At 39.4% G+C, this 24,193-nt stretch overlaps 1 protein-coding gene across 2 annotated transcripts in view; it reads left to right on the forward strand.

The window, feature by feature from the left end:
* Positions 1–14,787, forward strand: part of LOC590497 (protein FAM193A) — a 50,789-nt gene extending 36,002 nt beyond the window's left edge. For both annotated transcript variants that reach the window (XM_030986146.1, XM_030986147.1), the window contains 5 exons: positions 455–529; positions 1,437–1,601; positions 2,274–3,561; positions 4,044–4,122; positions 11,469–14,787. In XM_030986146.1, the coding sequence (XP_030842006.1) occupies positions 455–529; positions 1,437–1,601; positions 2,274–3,561; positions 4,044–4,122; positions 11,469–11,565 (1,704 nt within the window). In that variant the 3' untranslated portion in view covers positions 11,566–14,787. The remainder of the gene's footprint in view (positions 1–454; positions 530–1,436; positions 1,602–2,273; positions 3,562–4,043; positions 4,123–11,468) is intronic.
* The last annotated feature ends 9,406 nt before the right edge of the window (positions 14,788–24,193 follow it).

A 24,193-nucleotide genomic window follows, 5' to 3' on the forward strand; every position in this document is an offset into this window, starting at 1 on the left:
GAGGGGCTTTAAGCCTGTATTCTTGAAAGTGGTGCGAGGCAAACCTGGCTAAAATCATTTCACTGAATCATGGAAGACTTCTTGTCAACCTTTCCATTCCATACAAATCATTGTAGTTATATGAAGAGCTGAATAAAAAGAGAATGTAATTGTAGGTCTTTTTCTTGCATATATTTGTTTCCTGTTGTTTTTGTTAATTTCTCCGTCATGGTTGGTGCCCGAACCACAAGTTTGTTTTCAAACTTCTTCAGGGGCTCCTAACCCCATGTTTTTATATTTTCATGAATTATTGTATATGTATTTTTTATGGTTGAATAAATTGAAATTGAAAATTGAAATTGTGTTGTCTTGGACAAAAGATACACTATTCTGGGTAGAGATGAAATGTCATTTGCAAACCTATTTACTTATAATATATTTTGTCAACATCAATTTCTTTCTATTCTACCCTTAGCCTCAACCTGCCCCAACGAGTCGAAACTACACAGAAATCAGAGACAGGCTGCGACTAAGACTAAGAGAGCGAAAGGTAATCTATAGTTGTTATCATTAGCATGAAATACTTTCTATATCAAAAAGGAAATCAGCATATCGACTGCTGAGAGCCTGGCTCTCAACAGATGATGTATACTGCATTCAGGCCTTCATGTAAAGCCTACCTGTGAGCGCCATGTATGGACTATTAAAAAAAAAAGCCAGGAGCTATGTGGCTTCCATGGTGCCACGACGACGAGACTGCCAGTCACTCACTAGTTAAGATCCTTGTATCACAAAAATGGCTCTTACGTGATGATCACAGCTAGGCTTTATGCTAAAATTATAACTAGAGTTATGCAATGCTTATACATGCCTATTGATTGAATGAATATATAATCAAATGTGCTGTAATAAAATTAGCACTAGGGTTTCAACAATAGCGAGCTAGACTTTTCTTACATATACATGTACCAACTAGTACAGCTTCATGAAATTCATTTAGACTTTTGACCATTATTAATTTTTTTAATATAATGATTCAATTTTAGTCCCGACAGAACCAACAAATATTTTTTCTTCAACTCTAGTGACTGCATCCCAAAGATTACTTGCCTTCTTTTGAACTTGAAATTCATTGTGAAGAGATTGTTGTTTGATCACTATGAAATGATTTTCATGTCAATAAACTATTAGCATCTTTTAAAGTAAAATGTTGATTCAAATAATTCATATTTTCTATTTTTATGGGAGATTTCATGTTCTTGATGTGGAATTTATGAAAAGTCTAAAATACTTGAATTTTTGCTTTTGATTATATTTCAAAATAAGGCTACAAATGGCTCTCCATAATATTTAAGTCCAGCTTAGAGTTAAATTCGACTTTGGATCTTTGTGAAACACCCCCTGCATGTAATGTTCAACTGTAGTCGTATCTAACCCTATTGCCTTCACTACCGCAGCCCAAAGACCATTCGCCTTCCCATGAGCCGCCAATCCAACCTCCCAATGACCTGCTACATGCGGACGAGCGCAAGGTAGAGGACTTACTCTCCTTCATAGAGGGCGCTAAGAAGACCAAGAGCAGCTCCAAGGCGGCTAAACGGCAGCGGCAGAGACAGAAAAAGGTGAGCTCCTCAGTTTTTCTTGTTCGGTCAGCCCATTTCGTAGTTTGCACCAGTTTGTGCCAGTTTGCACCAGTTTGCTTCTGAGTAGACAAAAAGTCATGCCTATCAAAGTGCGAAATTCTGTATGGATCAATCAGCCTTTTGTAGGTGCCCCAGCTTACTTATGAGTGGTTATGTATTAGAAAGGTTACGTATGACTATGAGAAATGTGAAAACCACAGAGTTGAAAGACAGATAAGCATTTGAGAAAGTTGTTATACCATTATTACATACATGAAAAAGCAAAAGACACCTAAGTGAGGTAAGATTGGTTAATACATAGGGAAATACAGTATTCCATTGTTAAGTTTTCTTTGGGGGGAGGGTCGCTTGGAATATTTATTAACTCTGATAACTCAAATAGTTAATCTATATATCATTCCTGCTTCTCATGATACTTCATGTAATTTATCAGTATATCATGTCTGTAATTCTTAGCCTGTTTACTCATTCTCAAAACTTAACTTTTTGTATTATACAAGGATGTGTTTAATGGCATATATAGCTTTCTACCGTCTCTGTTTGCTACATCCAGCTCTAGACACACCAAAAAGAATAAATGTTTCTGATTGTGGGTAATGATTGCTCATTAAAATCCAATATGTCTTTCTGTTTTCTTTAATGTCTGAACAGGCTGAGCAGAAGTCCAAGAGTGTGCCTGATAACGGTCACAAGAAAGACATCCATGTCCCTGTATTTTCTCACCATCACTTCCATCACCACCACCACCATCATATGGAGCTTACCAGAGAGAAGCAACTTGAGGCAGCATCACAGCACAACACCCACTGCAAGGCGCAACCTTCCCATCCAACCAAACAACTACATCAGGCACCTGCCAAGCAACAATCCCAGTCTCGAGAAACCCAGCAGTCAGAATCTAAATCCGTACCCACATCCAAGGGTCAACCCAGACCACAATTGGACCAAAACACCAGCTTGGTAGCTTCTCAACCTTCGTCCATGCCGATGACCTCTTCTTCTTCACCATCATCATCGGAGCTGTCCAAGCAAGCTTCCTCAAACTCCCGAGCAGTGCCAATGGTGACTTCTCAGGAGATCGTCCCCAAAGATGACAGTACCAGCAAGAAGGGCAAAAGCTCTGGAGCAACCCAACCGCAAGTCCAGGCTAATGCACTGTCATCGAACGCTGGTAATAAGAGCGTAGAGAGTAAGGCCAAAGGTAAACAGAATGGAGCTGGGAAGCAAGGCCCATCGTTGGCTCATCCTGCGGAGGCTAGCACAGAGGGCAGAGGAAAGGCAGATCAGGATACAGGGAAATCCGCCAATAGACGTGATCAGGGAGCCAGCAATAAGACAGGCAGCCAATCATCACAGCAGAGACTCACCCAGAACCAGAAGCAACAGCAGCAGCAGCAACAGAAGACTGACAAGATGTCTAGACATGACACCACTAATGCATGGAAGACACCTACTACAGGAGGACAGGAGAGGTTACTCAATGGCAATGCTAGTGACAGCAGCAGTGGCAGTAGCAGCAGGTCTAACAGTGTTGGCAACAAGAGCATCAACAGCAGGACAAAGCAGGTTGGGGCAACTTCCACCAACATTGATGATCCCCATTTGAAGAAGCAGGCTAATCTCAAGCCCTCACAGGGTACAGCGATGTCAGCAGCAGCACAGGGTAATCCAAAGGCCACTGCCACCATCCACACCAAGAAGGCCAACCAGACTTCCAGCAGCCTCAAGGAACAGCTTCCACAGAAGATGGAGGAGACAGCCACTGCCAGACTCGCCAGCAAGCGATCAGAGACCAATCACAAAATGGACACCAGGACGTCACATAACGGGGGTGGCCATGAGCAGATGACAAATGGAATTGCTCTGTCCAATGGAAGTAGCACCACCAACAAGAGGCGCAAGAAAAAGAAGAACTCTGACAATCCAAATGCATCCATTGGTGAGTTGGTCCAAAGTTTAAATTCTCATTAGTTTCATGGGATAATTCAACCACTTCCAACTTTACTTACAAACAAAAGAATAGGTGAACAGGTTATCAAAGTGAACAGTGTACTGGGGCGTTACCATAAGCACTGAGACTCATTGGTTTGATTTCTTTAAATGGTTGATTGTAACATGTATAAATGGAATAGTTGTGATTGTCATGAATGAAAAACTAGTACATGATAATCGATGAAATTTATTATATGAAATATATGTCGATATACTGTTTACCAAAAAAGTGAGGAACAAAGATAGAAACAAAAATGAGAATAAGAGTTACAATGACATGAGAAAAATCAGCAAAAAAGTTCTTCAGGGATTTGATAAAAAGTATAAAAGATTGTAAATGACTGCATCATGTGTTTCTTTACATAGATAAGGTCTTATGTTTGACTAGCGAATGTGAACAAACATTGTTGATTTTGATTCCCTTCACAGATGAGATATTCCTCCCCAAGGAGAATGTTGACGTGAATGAAATGGACGAGACTGAGAGAGAGCTAGAAGCCTTCAAAAGGTGAATATAACTACCCTCCCCTAACACTTGCACCCTGCTGTTCAGTCATGTCTCAAAAAGGATTGTACAGTCAAACCTGCTTTAGTGACCACCTGTATAGAAAGACCACCTGTCTACAAAGACCACATTTTTTGTTTTCCTTGAAAATGGTTTCTCATTGAAACATGTACTTAAGGAACCTGTACTTAAAGTCCACCTGCCTATAAAGACCACTTTTCTTGTCTCCCTTGGGTGGTCATTATAGACAGGTTTCACTGTACCAGACAGTCTGTCCTATAATCTCACATATTATTTCGTCTGTCATCCCTCTTGCTTTCCAATACACACAAATAACACAATAATACACTTCAATTATTGTGGAATAGCCTGACAACGACTACTGAGAGCCGGCCGTTTATTCAGTATGAATGTTTAACAAACATTTCTTCTCGTTTCCTTCACTGGAAACCGTTTCCTTCACTGGAAACCGTTTCCTTCACTGGAAACCGGACCTATCATGGTCCAGGATAAAAAACCAGAGATAAAACTCAACGAGCATAAAAACTCTGGAAAACCTTATTCAAACACAGTCATGTAACAGTACATGACACAACGCACTTTTATTGTAAATAAAAGTTGTCTCGTTGAAAGCTCAAGCTAGAATGATTCAATTACAAACTAATTCATGCCACGCCCTGGTCTCCGTGGCAGAATTAGCTCGCACACCTGTACGAGCTGCTTATGCAAATTACATTCCATCGGGGCACAGCCCCGGACCCAACATAAGTATGCATTCATTAACGATACAAACAACATTTGTCTGCTATACAATCGTACCGCAGACAAATAATAGTCTGTCCTATAATCTCACATATTATTTCGTCTGTCATCCCTCTTGCTTTCCAATACACACAAATAACACAATAATACACTTCAATTATTGTGGAATAGCCTGACAACGACTAGAATTCAAAGAACGGGAGCAAAAGAGAACAGAAGAGAAATAAGCAATCTAAATTTAAGTCATGCCAAATAGACTCCTAGTTAAATATATTTTAACATTGTTGAATAATAATGGCATTTCTATAGCGCCGTCTATCGAGAAATCCTATTCTGAGGCGCATTAATTATTACCCCGGCCTTACTCTTGCTGCCGTATATTACAGAGCCTCCAGCATCTCCAGGAACTAATTCATGCAAGGTATCCATTTACTTCACCTGGGTGTACTATAATGAAATCTGAAAGTTAGTACCCAACTGACAAACGAGTCCAATTTGGACTAAAACCACAAGCTCGCTCGTTTAAACTTGTTACCTTGTTTGAATACAACCGATTCTAAAGTCTTAGCATATGTTTCAGGAACTTGCCTTTCCCACTTAATACATATGCGTACAGAACACTGTCATTGAATAATTTGATTCATAACCATGACATTCTAGATCCGAAACGTTCTCTTTCAAGAAAAAGTTGAAATTCGAACAAAAGCTCGTTATAGTCAAATATGAACAGGCAAACCTGTGTACGAGACAAGACCTCGTTTTCTTTGCCCTTCTTTTGATAATTTTTAAAATCATGTCCGTAAGATGAAAACACCATCCATGCTAATAACATGTCATTAAATTCAATTGACACAACTCTTTGTTCCGGCAACACTTTGTTGGTGGTAAATAAAACAGCGACAACAAGAACGAGTGTTAAATCTGCACAAAACATATTCATCTATTGACAAAGAGAAACGATACATGTATGTATAAATCTACTGCTGTTACAAATCCTCACGAATAATTGAAGATTCCTTGTAAAATAAAAACACGAATTTCACTACCTACGTATATTTGCGGTCTTCTTTAAACCAGCTCTGTGGAAAAATATCTTTTGTAATTTCTCCCAATCAAAGCTTATGGAATAAATTGTATCACTTACATCCAAATGAATATCATGCATTTTGCGTACCTACGCTCACTTGCAGGTCAATCCAATTTTCGCCCAAGGCACAAACATGTTCTGAGAATGAACAAAGCAAAAATTATGCTTATCCTATATTTATTTAGCTGCACGACACTCTGTGCTATTTCTCAAATCTAACAGAAAAAGCCCTTTTCACAATTCCAAAGACTTAACGACCAATAATTTGTGCTCCAAACTATCGTCAACATTGCCATCTTTTGACTTCTCACTGCTCCTTCGCCCGTGCCTCTTCCAAAGCCTATTTGACACGGAAGCTCTGGCCTCCGCGGTAGCCCCTCCTGCTCTGAGGGAGTAGGCCCAAATTAAACTAGCCTCTTCCACGCATACCTTCCACAAACGAGCAACAACTGCCTCATATGCACTGGTATAACTTGACCGTTTGCTTTCTATGACAAACTCTTATTACCTTTGTTCCAATAAACTGGTCTGAATTGAATTTGTCAGATTTCTTGGAAATACCTTCCTTTGCCACATATGTTCTCGTAGAATTTCTACTGGACAATTAAGTACTTCATTAACTATTACTCATCAAGATGGTATTGCGCCTGCGATACTGATCTGACTTTCACTTCTCCGCCAACATATTACGGATAAATATGAGCTTTCAAACACAATGTCAGAAACGAGAATATAAACGAGATCTCTTAAACATTCAAACATCATCGCAACCTCCGTACTTATTGCATAAATCACTGAAAAAAAAACGCCGCGTCCTTCTTGACGACGAGTCTTGAACGTCCCTTCTCCCCTTTGCTTCGGCTCCGAAGATTGTCAAGCCATGACGATAAGATTCTCAGATCAAACCCTCGCTTTGTCCACCGCACCATGTATGGCCTTCTTGACTCCTAAACCTGGAGAGTGTAAATAAAAATAACATGGTACAACTAAAAGTCTTCAATGCGACAAGCATAAATCTGCTTCGAGGGCTTCCAAAATTTCAGTTTTGGCCCTGCATCCTCCTCACCAGAGGGCAATATTTCAAATTCTTCAATAAAATGAATAGAACTCATCACCATCCCAAATCATGGGCCCAAATGAAGCAGACTTCAAATATGGGACTATATCAGTGAGCCCTTGCTTTTAATATCCGGCACCAATTTATCAACAGTTTTGGCAATGAATCGGGGTGGTGGTACCTACCCACCAATCGATATCTCACTCTCAACTCTGAGAAAAAACATCCATACAACTTTTCCCATTACACCATCTGGAATTAAACTTCCTACTTTTGGTATTATAATGACAAACAATAATTATTCTGTCAAACACATGAGTCCCCCACTTCTGATCAAGCCTATGTTACAAGCCTCAGTTTACATATGCCAGTCGTCACTGTCTGACGTCCTACTCAATCTATCAACCTGCCTGTTCTCACGTCCAAGCCGGATACATTTTTACATTGTTTTCTTCACAAACAATTCGTATTTCCAAAGCCTTTTCTGGCAGGCGGAGTTACCACTCCATTTTATTACGATATCCACAACATTCTTGTTGTCCGTGTACCAGCGTACACTTCGCCCTTCCAGGCGATGCTCGAACAATACTTGCCGTTCTCACGACGGCTTCGAGCACTCTCCACGAGGAGCTTTGAATCTTCTCAGACTCGGACCTAACTCCCATGAGTTCTATGTTACTATTTAACTTGTCTACACTCAATCTATCAACCTGCTTGTTCTCACGTCTAGATACCCAAGCCGGATCAATTTTTACATCGTTTTCTTCACAAACAATTCGTATTTCCAAAGCCTTTTCTTGGCAGGCGGAGTTACTACTCCATTTTATCACGATGTCCACAACATTCTTGTTGTCCGTGTACCAGCGTACACTTCGCCCTTCCAGGCGATGCTCGAACAACACTTGTCGTTCTCACGACGGCTACGAGCACTCTCCACGAGGAGCTTTGAATCTTCTCAGACTCAGACCAAACTCCCATGAGTTCTGTGTTACTATTTAACTTGTCTACATTTCCCCTGCAAAAAACCGAACCCTGCCAGCATATCTCATGTTTACCGAGATAGGAGCATTCCAACTCTTTCTGTTCACACACTTGAACAACTCCCTTGTCTTTAATAGACCAGTTCACGGTTATCCACGGATCCTCAAAAAATGAAGAGTTTCCACTTAGTACACTTTGAAATAATCACTCCAATAGCGATGGAGGTACTATATAAATAGCCTTTGTGTCCCCTTTTCAAAGAATTCTTCCACCTGTGTATCGTGGAGTGCACTGCTTGTGCATAACATGAATAATGATAACATCACTTTCATGAACAATATTCAGTATTTTGTATCCGTGTATTTCACAATTTGGTCTGCAATGACCTTTATCTACTCATGCTCGGACTGCAGCTATGAATTGACACACCGATTATCCAAACACGATGTGCATTGACACTATCTTTCCAACTACCTTCGCTAGAGACCTAACGAGCCAAAAAAAATACCAGACCTTCGATCTTTAGAAATTATAGTGGAAATAGAAACCTTAAAATCGGTTAATGCGTTTCTTTGCGATTCGCACTCGTTCGTTCAGAAAATCCCAATTTAGTCCTAGCCAGGAAGTATCGCCCACTGACATTTTTCTTCAGCAAGAAGAAGACCTAGACCTCAGGTTCCTTTAGCACTGAGACACGTAGAGAAACAGCCCCTTTCCTGCTGTCATGCCCTGCAATTCCGTGTTCAAGAAACATGATTGCATTATGACCATGACCACGCCAATAACTTGACAACAAATCTCATCACTTTTAATGGTGAACACATACCCCGAGGTAGAAATGCCCAAAAGTAAAACGTTGAAAACGTGATACCTTATTTCACCGAAACCCCAGGCAAAGCCTAACATATGGCTTTCCACATTGACCATACCAATGTGAAGGTATTAATGCCAACTTTAGGCCGAACGTGAACACATAGTCACCCTTTTTATCTTTCACAATTAAACATCTTCATGTTTCTCTTTGTATTAATTGAGATTGACGCTCCTTCAATCTCGAACTTATCTGCACTGTCCTTTGTAATCGGACACAGAATTTATTACAAGAAGTCTCTCTTCAACTTCGTTAATTCATTTTCTACTCTATTAATACCTAAATGAGATGTAAAGGGAACTCGTACCCTTGATCTACTATCACAGACGTATCTATCAGCAATTTTCTTTTTTCTCCCCGAAAACAATTTCCTTCTTCTCTCGTAGTCTCCCTACAGGAAATGGTATATGCCAGCTACGAAACTCGTTTCACACTCCAATGCACGATGATCTTTACTTTCCTTCAACCTCCTCCTCTTATTCAGTTATACAATCCTTCTCTACCAATTTACCCATCTCTCTCTAGACATATTTCGAATGGTCTTTGGCAGAAAGATTATAGGGCAAATTAATCCCTAAAGGAGTTGAATGTAAGAGTAATTTGTACCCTTGTTCGATTATATCAGACATAATTATCAGCATGTATATATATATCAATACATTTTCCAACATTCCTTCTTAATTTTCTCGTAGTCTCCTACAGGAGGTGCCATTTTGACAGTTACGAAACTCATTTAACACACCGTTTTAGTACATGGAGAATCTTTCCTTTTCGTATTACCTATAGTCTTCTTCTTTACCAATCTACCAGTCTCTCTCTCTCTCTCTCGAGACAAACCTTTCCAGAAAGATTATTGGGTAAATTAACCCCTATAAACGGGTGAATGTAAGGATAATTTTACTTAGCTCTGTATTGTAAAGAAGATAAATGAAGACCTCTCTGTCGTCAACTCTCCAATGCCCTGCTTTTCCACACGAAAAACACGAAAAACACGATCCCGGCTTTCTGATTGCTATTAATATAGCTGCTGAAAAAACTTCTTAGAAGTCAACGAATCGGGCTGGCCTGGCAGTCCCGTTTGGTTGTCTCGCATGTCCGCGTTCACGAGATCGACAACCTCGGTCGGCTCCACGGTAGTTGTCTCGTTGAAATCTCAAGCTAGAATGATTCAATTACACACTAATTCATGCCACGCCCTGGTCTCCGTGGCAGAATTAGCTCGCACACCTGTACGAGCTGCTTATGCAAATTACATTCCATCGGGGCACAGCCCCGGACCCAACATAAGTATGCATTCATTAACGATACAAACAACATTTGTCTGCTATACAATCGTACCGCAGACAAATAATATTCTTCTGCAACAAATGCTCCGCAGTCAATTTTTATACGCTAACCAAATTCCTAACGTCAGCCCTGATCCAAGCATGTTACCTGACGGTGACCATGACCCTGATCCTAGAGTTGACCTAAAACCGTATTTCAACTGCAACCCTAACCCTATGTCTTTGACAAAATTTAGCTGAATTAATTGTTGCAGGAGCAAATGTGGGCTCACCCACAAAATCTGCCTTTCCAGTATACCTCAAATATTCTAGATGGGAATTGTTACCTTTAAACTTTATCATGGCCTTTTTTTAAGCCAAGTTATTATATCCTTTTATTTAGAAAATGTCTTGTAGAATAATTTGCTGCAGTGTGGTTTACTGATGCAGTTAATCTTCTTAAGTATCCACCTGTCTATAAAGATGTTTTTTTTTTCCCCCTCAAACAATTTTTTTCATGGAAATTTGCACAAACAGAACTTCTACCTAAACACAACCTGCAAGCAAAAGCCTGATATTTCTTTTAGCTCTTTTGAGATATTGTACGAGATATTTCCTCGGGCTTCATTCGCTCTAATATTGTGATAATCGGCTGTAATCACTTTTCTTCGGCATATAATGAATGTTAAGCACAGTAGACACTGATCTACAATGTAACTGCTATCTGATCTTCTAAGAATTCCCAATGATATCAGATATGGAAATTTGAACAAAACATACTCTTCCTGAATAATTTTATTATTGTCAGCTTCAAATCCTAGATAAAATTGTACACAATTGTACGACTTGTCAAATGTCACTATGATTCAGAGCCTATTTTGACTTTTTCTATTACAAGCTAGCTTGGATTCCCCTGCTTTTTCTATTGTTCTATTCAATTGACTATTCAGAATTCGATCTTTAAGAATTTGGACGCTTCAATGCTCATATCAAATGCCTCAAATTCTTCTGTAAATTGGGTTGTAGTTGGGTTGTGCAGTGTGGGTTTATTTGGGAGCAAAGTAATAAATGGTGTAAAATAGGTACCCGGTAGGATGCGACAGTCATTGTTGGTCATACAGTTTTTGAGCGTCAAGTAACGCCTGGATTGATCCCCAGGGAGTGGAGATTGTGCACACAGTGTGTGCGGGCAAGTATTGAATCCAAAGGTTATGGTAATATTATACCTGTAAAAAGTGCTTAGAGACATTTGTATTAAGCTCTATAAAAAAGATGAATATTATTATTATTATAACCTTTGTCTCTTTGTTTGTTACTTGCTCTCAGGTTCTGCATGGCCTCCACTCCCCAGGAGAAGAAGGAGAAGGTGGTCTTTAACGTCAAGGACCTGTCCCTCAAGAAGAGCAGCCTTCAGGCCCACTAAGAGAAGAGACCAGAACCATCATTCCATACATTTACCAACTAGACCAAGACAATAGGCCCAAAGCAACATGTTCACTTCTATCAACCAAGATGCTAAGATATTCTGCACTTGTGATATGGCCCAAAGACTCGAAGAGTGCGACCCCAACGAACTGTCACCAACTAGACCAAAACAATGGACCCAAACCAAAATGTTCACTTCTATCAACCAAGATCTTGCACCAATGCTAGATATTTCACACTATTGATATGGCCCTAAGACTTGAAGAATGCATCCAACTAGACCAAGACAGCAGGCCCAGAGCACATTCATCCCTTCTATTCGGGAATGGTTCCAAGATTTAGATAGCACTGATGCCAGTAATCTTCAGCACTATTGATATGGCCCCCAAGACTGGAAGAATGCACCAACATACAGTCACCAACTTGATTGAGACAATAAACCCAAAATGAACCGATCACTCCTTTAGCTGTAAAGATCTAGCTAAGATCTAGCATTAATTCCAGTCATCTTCCAACATCTTTCATACAACCAAAAGAATTAACATGTACCGGTACTCCTCAATACTTTAGTACTAATTTGACCAAGTCCACAGGCCCAAAATGAATTCCTCTTTGTTTCTTTCCCTGTTCCAAGATCCCCAAGTCTAACCACCACCACCAGCAGCAGCACTAATTCAAATTATTTGCTCAATCTTGATATAGCTCCAATACTTGAAAAATGCATGTGACTTCTCTCTCTCGATTAGGATGTATCATTCGGCTGTGCAATACATGAATAGCATACATTTTCTCAGAAGGGCATTGACTCATGTAATTTTACATCAAGTTAAAACCCTTTTGACTCCAAAACAGATGGCATTGAACATATAACAAATTGTCAGGTACTTGAATTGTGATACGATAATAGGTATGAAGGTTTGGAGCAGTAAAATTGCTTTCAGGTGCACATAGCTACGGTAGACATTTCCTGTTAAAAATAGTGATGACAGCACATTGACTTTGGTATTGTTGCCATGGAAATTGTGACAAGATGAAGAGCTGCAGTTTAGTAATTTCACAGATACTAAATTTGAATGACAATCAATTATTGTAATGTCCGATGAGGTTCGCAATTCTAGAAAAGAAAATAGGTATTTATTTTAAAAAGATGACCGCTTTGAAAATATTGAGCACTTTTAATCTAGGTCAGACTTCAAAATGACAATAATGACTAGGCCGATTTGTGTGAAGATCTGGAAAGGGAGACAGATAATGTGCATAGTGGTGACAAGTGTAAGAGGGAAGGGGTTGGATTGAATTTGCTTTACTGCTGCATCTGTCGCAAGACATATGAGAAGAAATAGTGTTGAGTTGCAGTGTGCCCACACAAGGTTTTCAATGATTTACATTCGACGATAGACTTGTTGAGTAGTTTGAAATTGAAGAAATAGGAAGATGCAGTTTGGATGGATAATTTATGAGGTTGTGTGTTCAGGAGGTTAACAGCAAATAATAGACTGTCGTCTTGTAGCCAGGTGTACATTGTTGATTTGGTTGTATTACCACTCTGTGTTTGAGAGGTGAATTGTGATGAAATGAAGCAATGGAATACGATGGTGATGTTTATTATACAGATAGAAAGAGAGAGATTGGGACATTGAAGTATAGACATTGGTGCATCAAATATATTTGCCTGAATCCCCTTGGGAAATCAAAATGTGCCGATTGGCTAGGAGACGAAACCCTTAATTGATCCAAATTATGAGGAAGCATTTCATTCCTATGGATTGTATCCCTTCCCCCTCCTTACAGCGGTGTGCCTCTGCTTCATGCTATGGGCAAGTTGATGGGAAGGTCTCTTGGTACAATCTTGTGGCAGGGTGACATTTTGTATTACGACTATTGTGGTAAACACATACTTTCGCAGTCGGGTAGGGTTGAATCCACTTCAGCAAATGTGAAATGGAATTTGTTACACCACACGTGCAGGTGGAGTTGAAATTATAGATAATTAAAGAAGTGAAGCAATTGATGAACAGGAAGATAGAAAGTGGCAAATAAGATACTGGTAACAAATTACAAATGTTTTGTTTCACTCAAACATGCTTGCACCTTTAGAAGATGATCAAGAAAAACCAGAATCATAATATTTCCTGAAGAAAGAGGAAAACAATTTTGGTCTATAATATGTGGTTGGTTAGTTGGTCTATAATGGAAATCAATATTTGAATTTTTTGATAAAGTGATTAGCAATGCAAAAATTGAATATTACACAGACACCAATTTTAGAAAATTGATAATTCTCTGTGATTTGAAGCTGGTCTTGTAATTGTTTGTAACCATTTTTATTTTCAATGGGTAAGATAAGTAGTTGTATGCCCAAGCACATACTTTCTACAATGAAATTGGGGCATTAATAAGAGAATTTCATGTTTTCCAGTAGACCTTACGATTTGAAAACTTAATCAAATTTAACATTTATCAGAAGTGTAGCAATGCGTAAATTTCTTTGCTTCACCAGTTTTTGGTAAAATTCAGTTTTGCTTGGCTGAAGTAAGATTTCTTTTTTGGTATTCATCAAAAATATTGTGACAATTTCATTTTTATTGTAGGAACTTCGAAAAATGTGATTTATTTGTAGAAATTTGAAATGATGTAAAATGAATGTGACCAATAATGCTATCATTTGTCTCTTGAAGATCCATGTTGTATGGTGTATATCTGTGAAGGGCCAAAAAGAAGCCACGCTTTTGCTCTCTTTCGGGTACACAAACGTTTCTTAGAAGTGGAAGAAATGAAATCAAAATCGCTCAGACAAGAATGGAAGGTTCCAGAGTACTTTAAGCACTTGTCATTTCTAGACGAAAAAAAGAAAGAAATGATTTGGCAGACTTGACTTTTTAAGACTTGACCACAAAGAAGGAATTTAGTCAAGAATGATGGCCTTGTGATGTGTGTTTTAGTGATAATTTGATTTGTTGGAAATGAAGATTCTGAGAATGTACTTGTCTTGGCCCGTGTTTTTAAAGCCAAGACTTCAAGTTTGTTGCAGACGTACGTACGTTTCCCTCTCTATATTTTTTTTTTCTTGACGATGACTTTTGTAGTGTGGATTAGATGATGCATATGACAAGAAATGTTGCGTTTATTATTAATGCGAAAAATTCCAGTGCATATTAGCCATTTTCATGATATGTAAACAAAATGCTAACAATAAAAGACATTGATATTGCAATGAAAATTTGGCTTCTGTATGTCTTACTTTTTTTTCTCAATTCAAATAATGAAGCAGACGATATATATTTTGAAAAAAACACATTTATTTCAACGTAGCTGGATATGTAGGCACAATAGTATATACATTTTGAAAAGAGAATATCCACATGGTTCAATGAGAATCATTTGTTAATGAGATAAATACATGGTTGAATGAAATTGGAATGCCATCAATAACAATATTACATTCACTTTGACATTCTTTTTGAATTATGTAACTATTATTTATATATTACAGTTCTGATGATAAATTACATACAAATAACATTAAACGGCTGAAACTAAAATCTTGTAGACATCCTAAAGTGATTTATCTGATATATATCAAGTATTTAAAAAAAATATATAATCAAATACACATATATTACTCTTACCTTTCATAAATTACTCTTTTATGATGCAATCAAATTTGGCATAAAATGTGACCAAGGTGAATTTGAACTATTAACACTTAGCTTTTTACAATAATACAGTCAAGTATTACCTATGTTATTAGAGATTAAAAACGACATATATTTGGCAATAAGACAAGTACTGCAAAAGTTTTTATCAAAAACTTTGTCAGAAAAAATACAAGGTAATCAACACCATTTACTAGACTAAGAATACCCCCTTACGTATCGTAAGAAGAGTCATCGTACTATTGAGAGCAAATTGACAATGTTGAGATCTTCTCATTCTATAGTTATTTCAATTATTCCATACATTACATTCAGACTTTTTTTTGTTTTGAACAAATAGAGCACTGCGGGCTCGTGATTCAAATTCACAAATATTTCATAACTTCTAAACGCACAGTGAAAACAGAAATCTTTTGTCAGGCAATCAAATTTCGATCTCTGGCTCTGCTAGTACAAAATAAAAAGTATTTGCATAACCGTCTGCATTTAAAGTCATCTAATATGACAGCAATTTCACTTTAAAATCTTGTCATGTTGAACAAGTCAGCACTGTACGCGGTAGCTTTTCTGAATCTCTTATCACTCCTTCTTTACTTTACTTTTTTTCCGATTCCTCTTTTCAGTTTCACTTCATTTTGGTGTACAAACACAATAAACAAAAACCATAGATGTGTTTAAATCCATAAAAAATGATGTTAACAAGAGCCTTCAATCGTAAAGTCGGGTATTGTTTAACCAAATATTTATATCATCGTTAGTGATATAACCGACTTTTTAAAGCAAAAGATCAATATTAAAAGGTGTACAATTTTCGAATTCTAGTCCAAATATTATTTCCCAATGATAATTTCCTGAATAGTTTGCAATTAGATTACCGTATATTCTTTGTCCCCCAATACAAGTACACACGCACTACGTCGTGTTTTCAAAAGAGGACAAGGAGAAAGAGTGAAGTAGAGAATACTAAAGAATAGAAGATGAAGAATTCATGAAGGTTGTCATCATCGATACATATCAAGGATATCGAAAATGTCAATATTGATTGATTTGTACTTTTAGTCTCAATTGCGTACGAAGGGTGCATTCACTGTTTAAAAAAAAAGTAGCTGCGCCGTGTGCCGACATATCGTGAGGTTGACAGGAAATAGACCGACAGACAATTAGCTTTTGAAACTTCTGATATCTTGAATACACAGTTATGATGACGACAGAAAACTAATTATCTTTTGTTTGGGTTTTTCCAGTGCTGTAGCCCACCAGTTCGGAGAATGTTATTGATATCGATGTTTTGAGGATAAAGAAGTACACTGTCGCTCATAAAGTTGGAATATTTTTGTTTTACCCCAATTTATAGAATTATTTTAAAAATAATTTAAAAATAATAGATCTAGATAATAGTATACATTCTCAGCATTTATTGAACAATAATTTGACAATGTATGTTTTGCGTGACTGCTAAAGCATGTGTATGCTACTTTGCTTATCAACTAGGGGACCTACGTCCTTAAGTCATAAATGACAGTAATGAGGATTAATGCCCCACAAAAGGGCACTAATATAGCACATCGACACGGTTTTGATCCTGGGGCCTCACAGTTACGAGGCCATTGCTTTGTCACTGAACCATGATTGTACGCAGCGGGGGCTAGGGTAGGGGGCGGTTTCCATAAATTAAAAAAAGAAAAAAGAAAATGCAATAAATTTTCAATAATTTATTGCATTTTACCCCGGTTCCCAACATAAAAAATCCTCTGTGTGCACATGCCTTGAGCCATAATGCATAATGCATGGCCGATCCTAGCCCCCGCTGCGTACATTCATGGTTCAGTGACAAAGCAATGGCCTCGTAACTGTGAGGCCCCAGGATCAATATCGTGTCGATGCGCTATATTAGTGCCCTTTTGTGGGGCATTAATCCTCATTACTGTCATTTATGACTTAAGAAAAATCGCAGGTTACTAATTGGCGGGGAGTCCAGGTATTTTATTACGGTCAGATGAGCATCCAGGGGCCCGTCCTAGGGCCATTGGTGGGGGCAGAGCCCCCGGAAGCTCGTTTTTTTTTTTTTAGGTATTTAATAACGGTCAGATGAGCATCCAGGGGACCGCCTTAGGGCCCTTGGTGAGGTCCGGTGGCGGAGCCCCCGTAAGCTCTGGAGTTTTAGGCATTGAATTATGGTCAGATGAGCATATTTTGATACCTCATTATTTTGTGACATTGGCAGGTCACTTATTTTTTTCTTTCTCTTTCTCTGTAACATACTTTTTTTCAAAAAGTGAGGGGGCTCGAGCCTCCGAGCCCAGCCGTTTTGCAGGCCCTGACATAAAGGCTTCTAAATAAGCATATATTTTGCCCGACTGTAAATTTGGGAATTTTTTATTTTCCAACAAATGCATTAAAAAAGGTATGACTTACACAAAAATTGAAAAAAAAATACCGGAAAATCATGTCATTTCAGCAACATTTGTAAATCACTGGAATCGAATAAGAAATTACCCCCCCCCCCATTAGTACGCCAGCATTCAGGGGCTCATGTCTTCTCACCCCTATAACATAAAACACACACACTTTCCCATTCTCTCACAATAATACTTCCACGAGATGCGCGTATCGCCAATATAAAAACCGTCATTGAATATAGGTGGCATGCGGAATGTTTAGGAAATTTAATTCCTGTTAACTTTCCTTTCCTTTTCTTTGAATGGAATTTTATATGTGATTTAATTCATGTTTTTATTATTGTTATGTTCTTTGGGGTTAAAAATGCAAACCATCTTTACTCCTTAACTGCTTCTTTTTTTGAGGGGAGGGGGGGGGGGGCAAAAATGCGTTTTGCCCCCCCCCCCCCCCCCCCTGCCACTCCACTTCCGGCGCCTATGGTACCAGCATCATACATGCGTCAAAGTCAAGTCGTGAAATGTATCGAAATTCAAATAAACACTTCGTAAGGGGAAATAAGGTGGAGAAATAAAACCAACATATTATTTTAACAGGAGTTGACATAGCAATTACAAACACCTCTTCCACTGGTTAACATGCAGTTAACAGTCAATGCCAAAAGCAGATTACGTTATCGTGTCGGGTATTTCCCTTTTGCAAAAATTCAGTTTGAGGAATTGAAGTTGAACAGAACTTCAGACTGCGAGCACTTGAGAGCTCATTTATTTTGTAATATAAATATCGTTGAGTGAAGGTCTGTTTCGGGTACTATAGTACGAGAAAGAGGAAGTTCTGGTATGTTTAAAGTGTGACTTAAAGTGAGTATTTATCTACCGGCCCGTCTATAAAAGGAGCTACAGTTCATTGTTTATCGAGAGTGTTTATCTTTATATTTTTTTATTATTTTTTAAAATTTTGTATTATACTAATGGGTGACCTAAAAAAGATGACCTTACCCCCCCCCCCCCAGCGGCTGGCTGAGTCGTTGCGAATTTTTTGGACCCAAAAAAAAAAAATGTCCCTCCTAGCCAAGCCAGTACAGACGGCCTTTAAGATGTATTATTAGAAAATTACGAATAACGAACACAAGCAAAGCAATAACAATAGCCAACATAAAAATCGGGCACGTAGCCAAGTTCGGGTCGGGAAGTAAAAAAATTAGGTTCTGAGAGATTTGGAGACATGCCTCGCTATTATTTTGTAGTCGCTCTTCTGAGCCAGAAGTAGAATTCAGGTGCATTGACTTTGGAATATTTTTACCAGCCCGTCTATAAAAGCAACCAACGAATGAAAAACAGTTTGGATTTCTGAAATGAGCAGAGGATGAAGAGTGATGCTCTAACTAAGGTCAGTTTAATTCTTATTCGTCTTTTAACAACAAAAATAAGCTTCCTTGTCGGCCTATGGATTTTTAAACAATTTTTTTCTCGTCTTTTTTTGTTCATGTGTTTGATAATATGAAAATAAAATGAAATAACTTATTTTCTCGTACATTATGAAAAACGTTATTGTTATTCTTTTATGATCTATTAAAGTCTTGATTGTGAGTTAGTTTAAACTGATTATAGATCATGTAGACATTTTGTATTGTTTTGTCTTATGTTTGGAAATGGAGAAAATGAAATCCCACTACCCCCCCCCCCGGTGTTTGTGCGTGTGTGTGTCTTTCTCTCTTGTAACAAAACATAGATTTTGTCAAAGCCCATATAAAATGTTTCGTAAAACATTCTTAATTTCTATATCGGGAATCTCAAGATCAAAGAAACATCTCCAGTGGGTTCTAGGACACCTACCCCCTGGACATCCATTCCCGGATAAGCACCCCAGTCAACTACTCCCTAGGACAACTACCCCGGACAACTACCCCGGACAATTCCCCCCCGGTATACTACCCCTAGAACAAATACCCCCTTGGACAACTACCCCCGGACAACTACTCCTAGGACAACTACCCCCAGACAACTACCCCCTACGACAACCATCCTCTAGGACAACTACCCCCGGAAAACTAGGGGGTAGTTGTCTGGGGGGCAGTTTTCCGGGGAGTAGTCGTCCTAGGGGGTAGTTGCCCTAGGAGATAGTTGTCCGGATACGATTCAGTTGCCCGCAAAATAATATTTCCGAAAGATTTGAAATATTCCAACAACAAAAAACTGTTTTGGGCCTACCAACAACAACAAGTATGATCATGGATAATAACGATGATGAAAATGATAAGGCTGATAATGACTATTGTGACACGAGGTATATAGTATCATATCCAATTCAGTCATTCCATATCACCCAGCATGCATGCACTATTCTTAATGTTGAAATAACCACCATAATTCGTCTCTTATGTCAAGTTACTTTCCTCATAGTTAGTTTTCGTGAAAAACCAGCTTTCTTTCTTGTTTTCTTTCCATTTTAATGGCAGGTATAGTGCCCTCTTACCCCCTTTTCTGATACTAATCGTTATTTCTGCTATAAAATTTTCAACATAGGCCATGTCGTGGAGTTAATATAGTTTTTAAAAACAGCATTAACAATCCATTATCTTCATTGGTCTCGATATAACAATTTGTTAAAATTGTAACCTACCCTATTTTTTTTTTTTTTTTTAGATATCCAACAAAACGACCGCACGTGATCAGAAGCTGGTAAAGGTACGTTCTACCTCTTTCACCGTGTTCGGAGAGATTATCCTCTAAGCCTTATTCCACCATCACTTTATCCAAAGACGAGTAATTTTTAATCATACAACAAGACAAGTACAGTTTGTTTGAAAGAAAAACAAAAAGATTATACATTTTCATGGAGCCAGTCCTAAACCATTTAAAAAAAAAAGAAGTAAAACGGGCTGTCTATTTTCATCAGTTCTGTACGAAACATAAAAGACGTTTAGAAAACTACATGGGGTATGGACTATGTTGCGTGTTAACTAGTAATCCCACATAATTCCCTTTTTTAATTAAACTACTAAAAAGCAGTATCCCTCCAGACAAGAAAACACTTAATAAATGATCACATCCAGACAAATTGATTATGGTTAAAAACTGGTTCTATATTCTATAATTTCACATAAGATACAATGATTACAGAATTATCAGAAACCTCTTCTGTCTATCTCAACAGTGACAGACAATTAAACTATCACTAGGCCCTTGGTAGTTACTATTAATAATCAAACATAGATAACTTCCAACAGCACATTAATGTAAAGGAGACTCAACTTAGTCACTATGGTATTAATGATTACCGCTGAATACAAGTCTCGAAATATCAGGAGTCTAGCTGTTCAGTACAACTTAAAACAGTAACAAGTCAGTTAAATATCATTCACACTGCATGAATAATAACAGTCAAGAAAATACTACTCAAATCTAAGCTAGACAGCGTTTAGATTTACTTACATAGGCACGAAATATTGTGGTTCAAGAAACCGCTAAACAAATCTCTACTTGTGTATGTGTACGGAATGCACAACACGAGAATACAACAATATATCGGTGGATCTAGACTATAGCAGATCTAGATCAGTAGACCAGGCATAGGCCTAGAACTAGTGCAATTATAAACATGTAAAATATGTGTTAGTAAGCGTACGCACTCAACAACAGGCACTCAGTCAGTCAAAATAAGGCCTCACAATGATAAACAATGCAAAGCATAAATCACAATATAATTAACGTTACGTGAGTCATTGGAGTTGAATTCAAAGTAGATCTTCTTCAAGTTCTAGGTAGATGTAGAAACTAGCTAGTCGAAAACAGTGGTCGACGAGCTGGTTGTCGATCGCGTAGGATATGCAGACGATGATCGACGCTAGGTGAATACCACGATGATGAAGACGATGTTGAAGACAACGATGATGACAACAATGATGAAGACGACGCTGGTGAAGACAGCGATGATGAAGTCGACGATGAAGACGACGCTGGTGAAGACAGCGATGATGAAGACAACGGTGATGAAGACAACGATGATGAATCAGTTAACAGATGAATACAATGATGATGCAGTCAATGTCAATAGATCAACTTCAGTGACTTGCGATGCAGGTCGAAGAATCAAATGTCGAGACAATATATATGAAGTCGATGATAAAAGGTTCTCAAACAATAATGCAGGTGAGAAAAACGTTAGATCATATTAAATGTTCTATTCTCACTGCTGGTGAATTAAAGTGTCGTCAATGTTGAACATCGAGAGAGTCAAAATATATCTTGCAAAACGTACAAGATGTAAATAGGTGAGCACGTCCACCGGGAATGGTCCGGGCACGTAGCAGTTCAATCCTCGTTGGATACAATTTTCTAGGTACAAATATCAACACAATAACAGCATGTGTGTATACCAATATTAAAACAGCTCACTGATTCCCGCACAGGAAAATCAGAAGAGCGCCAATCAACTACAGCGCGATTGGTTCAAAACAAGCCCACATGTATGTTAATAAGGCACGTGATCTAAATACTTATGAATAAATACGCGTACATCTATGTTAATTGGTCATGTGATCAAAATACAAATGAATAAACATCGTTATATAATAAATCGAGTTAAAACCAGTTCAGAGGACATGGCGTAATACCAAATCCTCGAACTCTCAATGACTTCTTAAGCGGCCATTTTGGATTAAAAACACAATATGTATACCAGTGAATTATAAATGAATGCACTGTAACATTTGTCGCTACATTAACCCCCTACTAGACCCGAGCTTGCGTAAGCTCCGAGGGGCGAAAATACACACTTAAAAATATAAAGGAAACATATGTACAAAATACATTAATATACATGAAAATAACCACTATTTATGCGACACGTTCAATGTAGTGAACCTGAACGTACCTTTGCGGCCAGTGGACGTGGCGGCCTGAACGTGTGACACGCGCAGCAGGTTGCGATTTCACCAGAGCAGGAGCAGGCGTAGGAGCAGGTGCAGGAGCAAGCGCAGAGGTTGCGCGAAGTGCTGTGCGCAGAGGGGAGGAGACGGTAGGCTCTCCCTCTAGAGGCACGTCAGCCGCGGTAGTCCTAGCCGAAACGCTTTCCAAAAATGCGGGTTTCAGTCGATCAATGCTTACAGAAACATGCTTGCCCTTTTGCTCAATAACGAAAAACTTCGGGTTTCGTTTGAGAACCTTGAACGGACCCAAATACGGAGGCTGTAATGGCTTACGGACAGCATCGATACGCAAGAAAATATGCGTACAAGTATCGAGAGACCTATGTACAAAACTGGTCTGTGGTGACCTACGTGTCGCTGTAGGCGCTAAAACAGACATATGGTCCTTCAAGCGTTGGACGTAGTCCGCGGGGTCAACAGTATCGTGTCGCGTAGGCACTATCAGCTGGCCTGGAAGACGCAACGCCGTCCCGTAGACTAGTTCGGCAGCGGAAGCTCCGATGTCTTCCTTAATAGCTGCGCGGATACCCAACATGACCAAAGGAAGGTATTCTTGCCAACGGTTCGGCTCGGGTTGAGATTTGAGAGAGGCTTTAAGTTGCCGATGGAACCGTTCCACCATACCGTTGGCCTGCGGGTGGTAGGCCGTGGTGGCTATGGTCCGACAACCTAGCAAATGAGCTAATGCAGTGAAAAGCGCAGATTGAAACTGACGACCTCGATCATGCGTAATCGTGGCTGGAGCTCCAAAGCGAGCTACCCAGTTCTCCACTAGAGCTATGGCTACTGTCTCGGCAGTGGCATCCGCTATCGGGATCGCTTCGGGCCAACGGGTGAACCTGTCGATACAAGTCAGCAGATAAATGTGCCCTTTCGAGGGCGGTAGTGGCCCAACAAGATCAATATGAACGTGTGCAAAACGGGCATCGGGGTTGGCAAAAGTGCCAAGCGGTGAGTGCGTATGACGTTGGATCTTTGCGCGCTGACATGGGATGCAAGTACGCGCCCATGTACAAATGTCCTTGTTCATACCCCGCCACACAAAACGGGCCGCGATAAGCTTTTGCGAAGCTTTAATGCCCGGATGCGCGAGATTGTGCAGATTGTCAAACAACGATCGACGGTGCGCTACCGATACATACGGCCGCGGATGCCCTGTGGACATGTCGCACCAAATGTGCGCGTCCCCTTCCGGAAGGAGGACCTTCTCAAATTTGAGCGAGGTTGACGTGTCTGAGCGCAGAGCAGCGAGCTCAACGTCATCGACTTGGTCGGTCGCGACTACACGCAGGTTAATCGAGTTCGGTAATTGCACTGAGTCAATCTCGGTGCGAGAAAGTGCATCAGCTACCTGATTATCAACGCCTCGAATATGGCGTATGTCGGAGGTAAACTGTGACACGTAATCGAGTTGCCGCGCTTCCCTAGGGGAATGTCGATCGGGCGATGTCTTGAGTGCGAAGGTAAGAGGCTTGTGGTCTGTAAAAACAAAAAAATCACGCCCCTCTAAGAAGTATCGGAAATGGCGTATTCCGAGGTAAATGGCTAGCAGCTCTCGACCAAAGGTACTATACCTAGTCTCGGGAGGCTTGAGGCGGCGAGAAAAGAACGCAAGCGGTCGCCACTCCCCTTCATGGAGTTGC

This window comes from Strongylocentrotus purpuratus, unplaced genomic scaffold, assembly GCF_000002235.5.
Source record: "Strongylocentrotus purpuratus isolate Spur 01 unplaced genomic scaffold, Spur_5.0 spur5_scaffold_15, whole genome shotgun sequence".
NCBI lineage: Eukaryota > Metazoa > Echinodermata > Echinoidea > Camarodonta > Strongylocentrotidae > Strongylocentrotus > Strongylocentrotus purpuratus.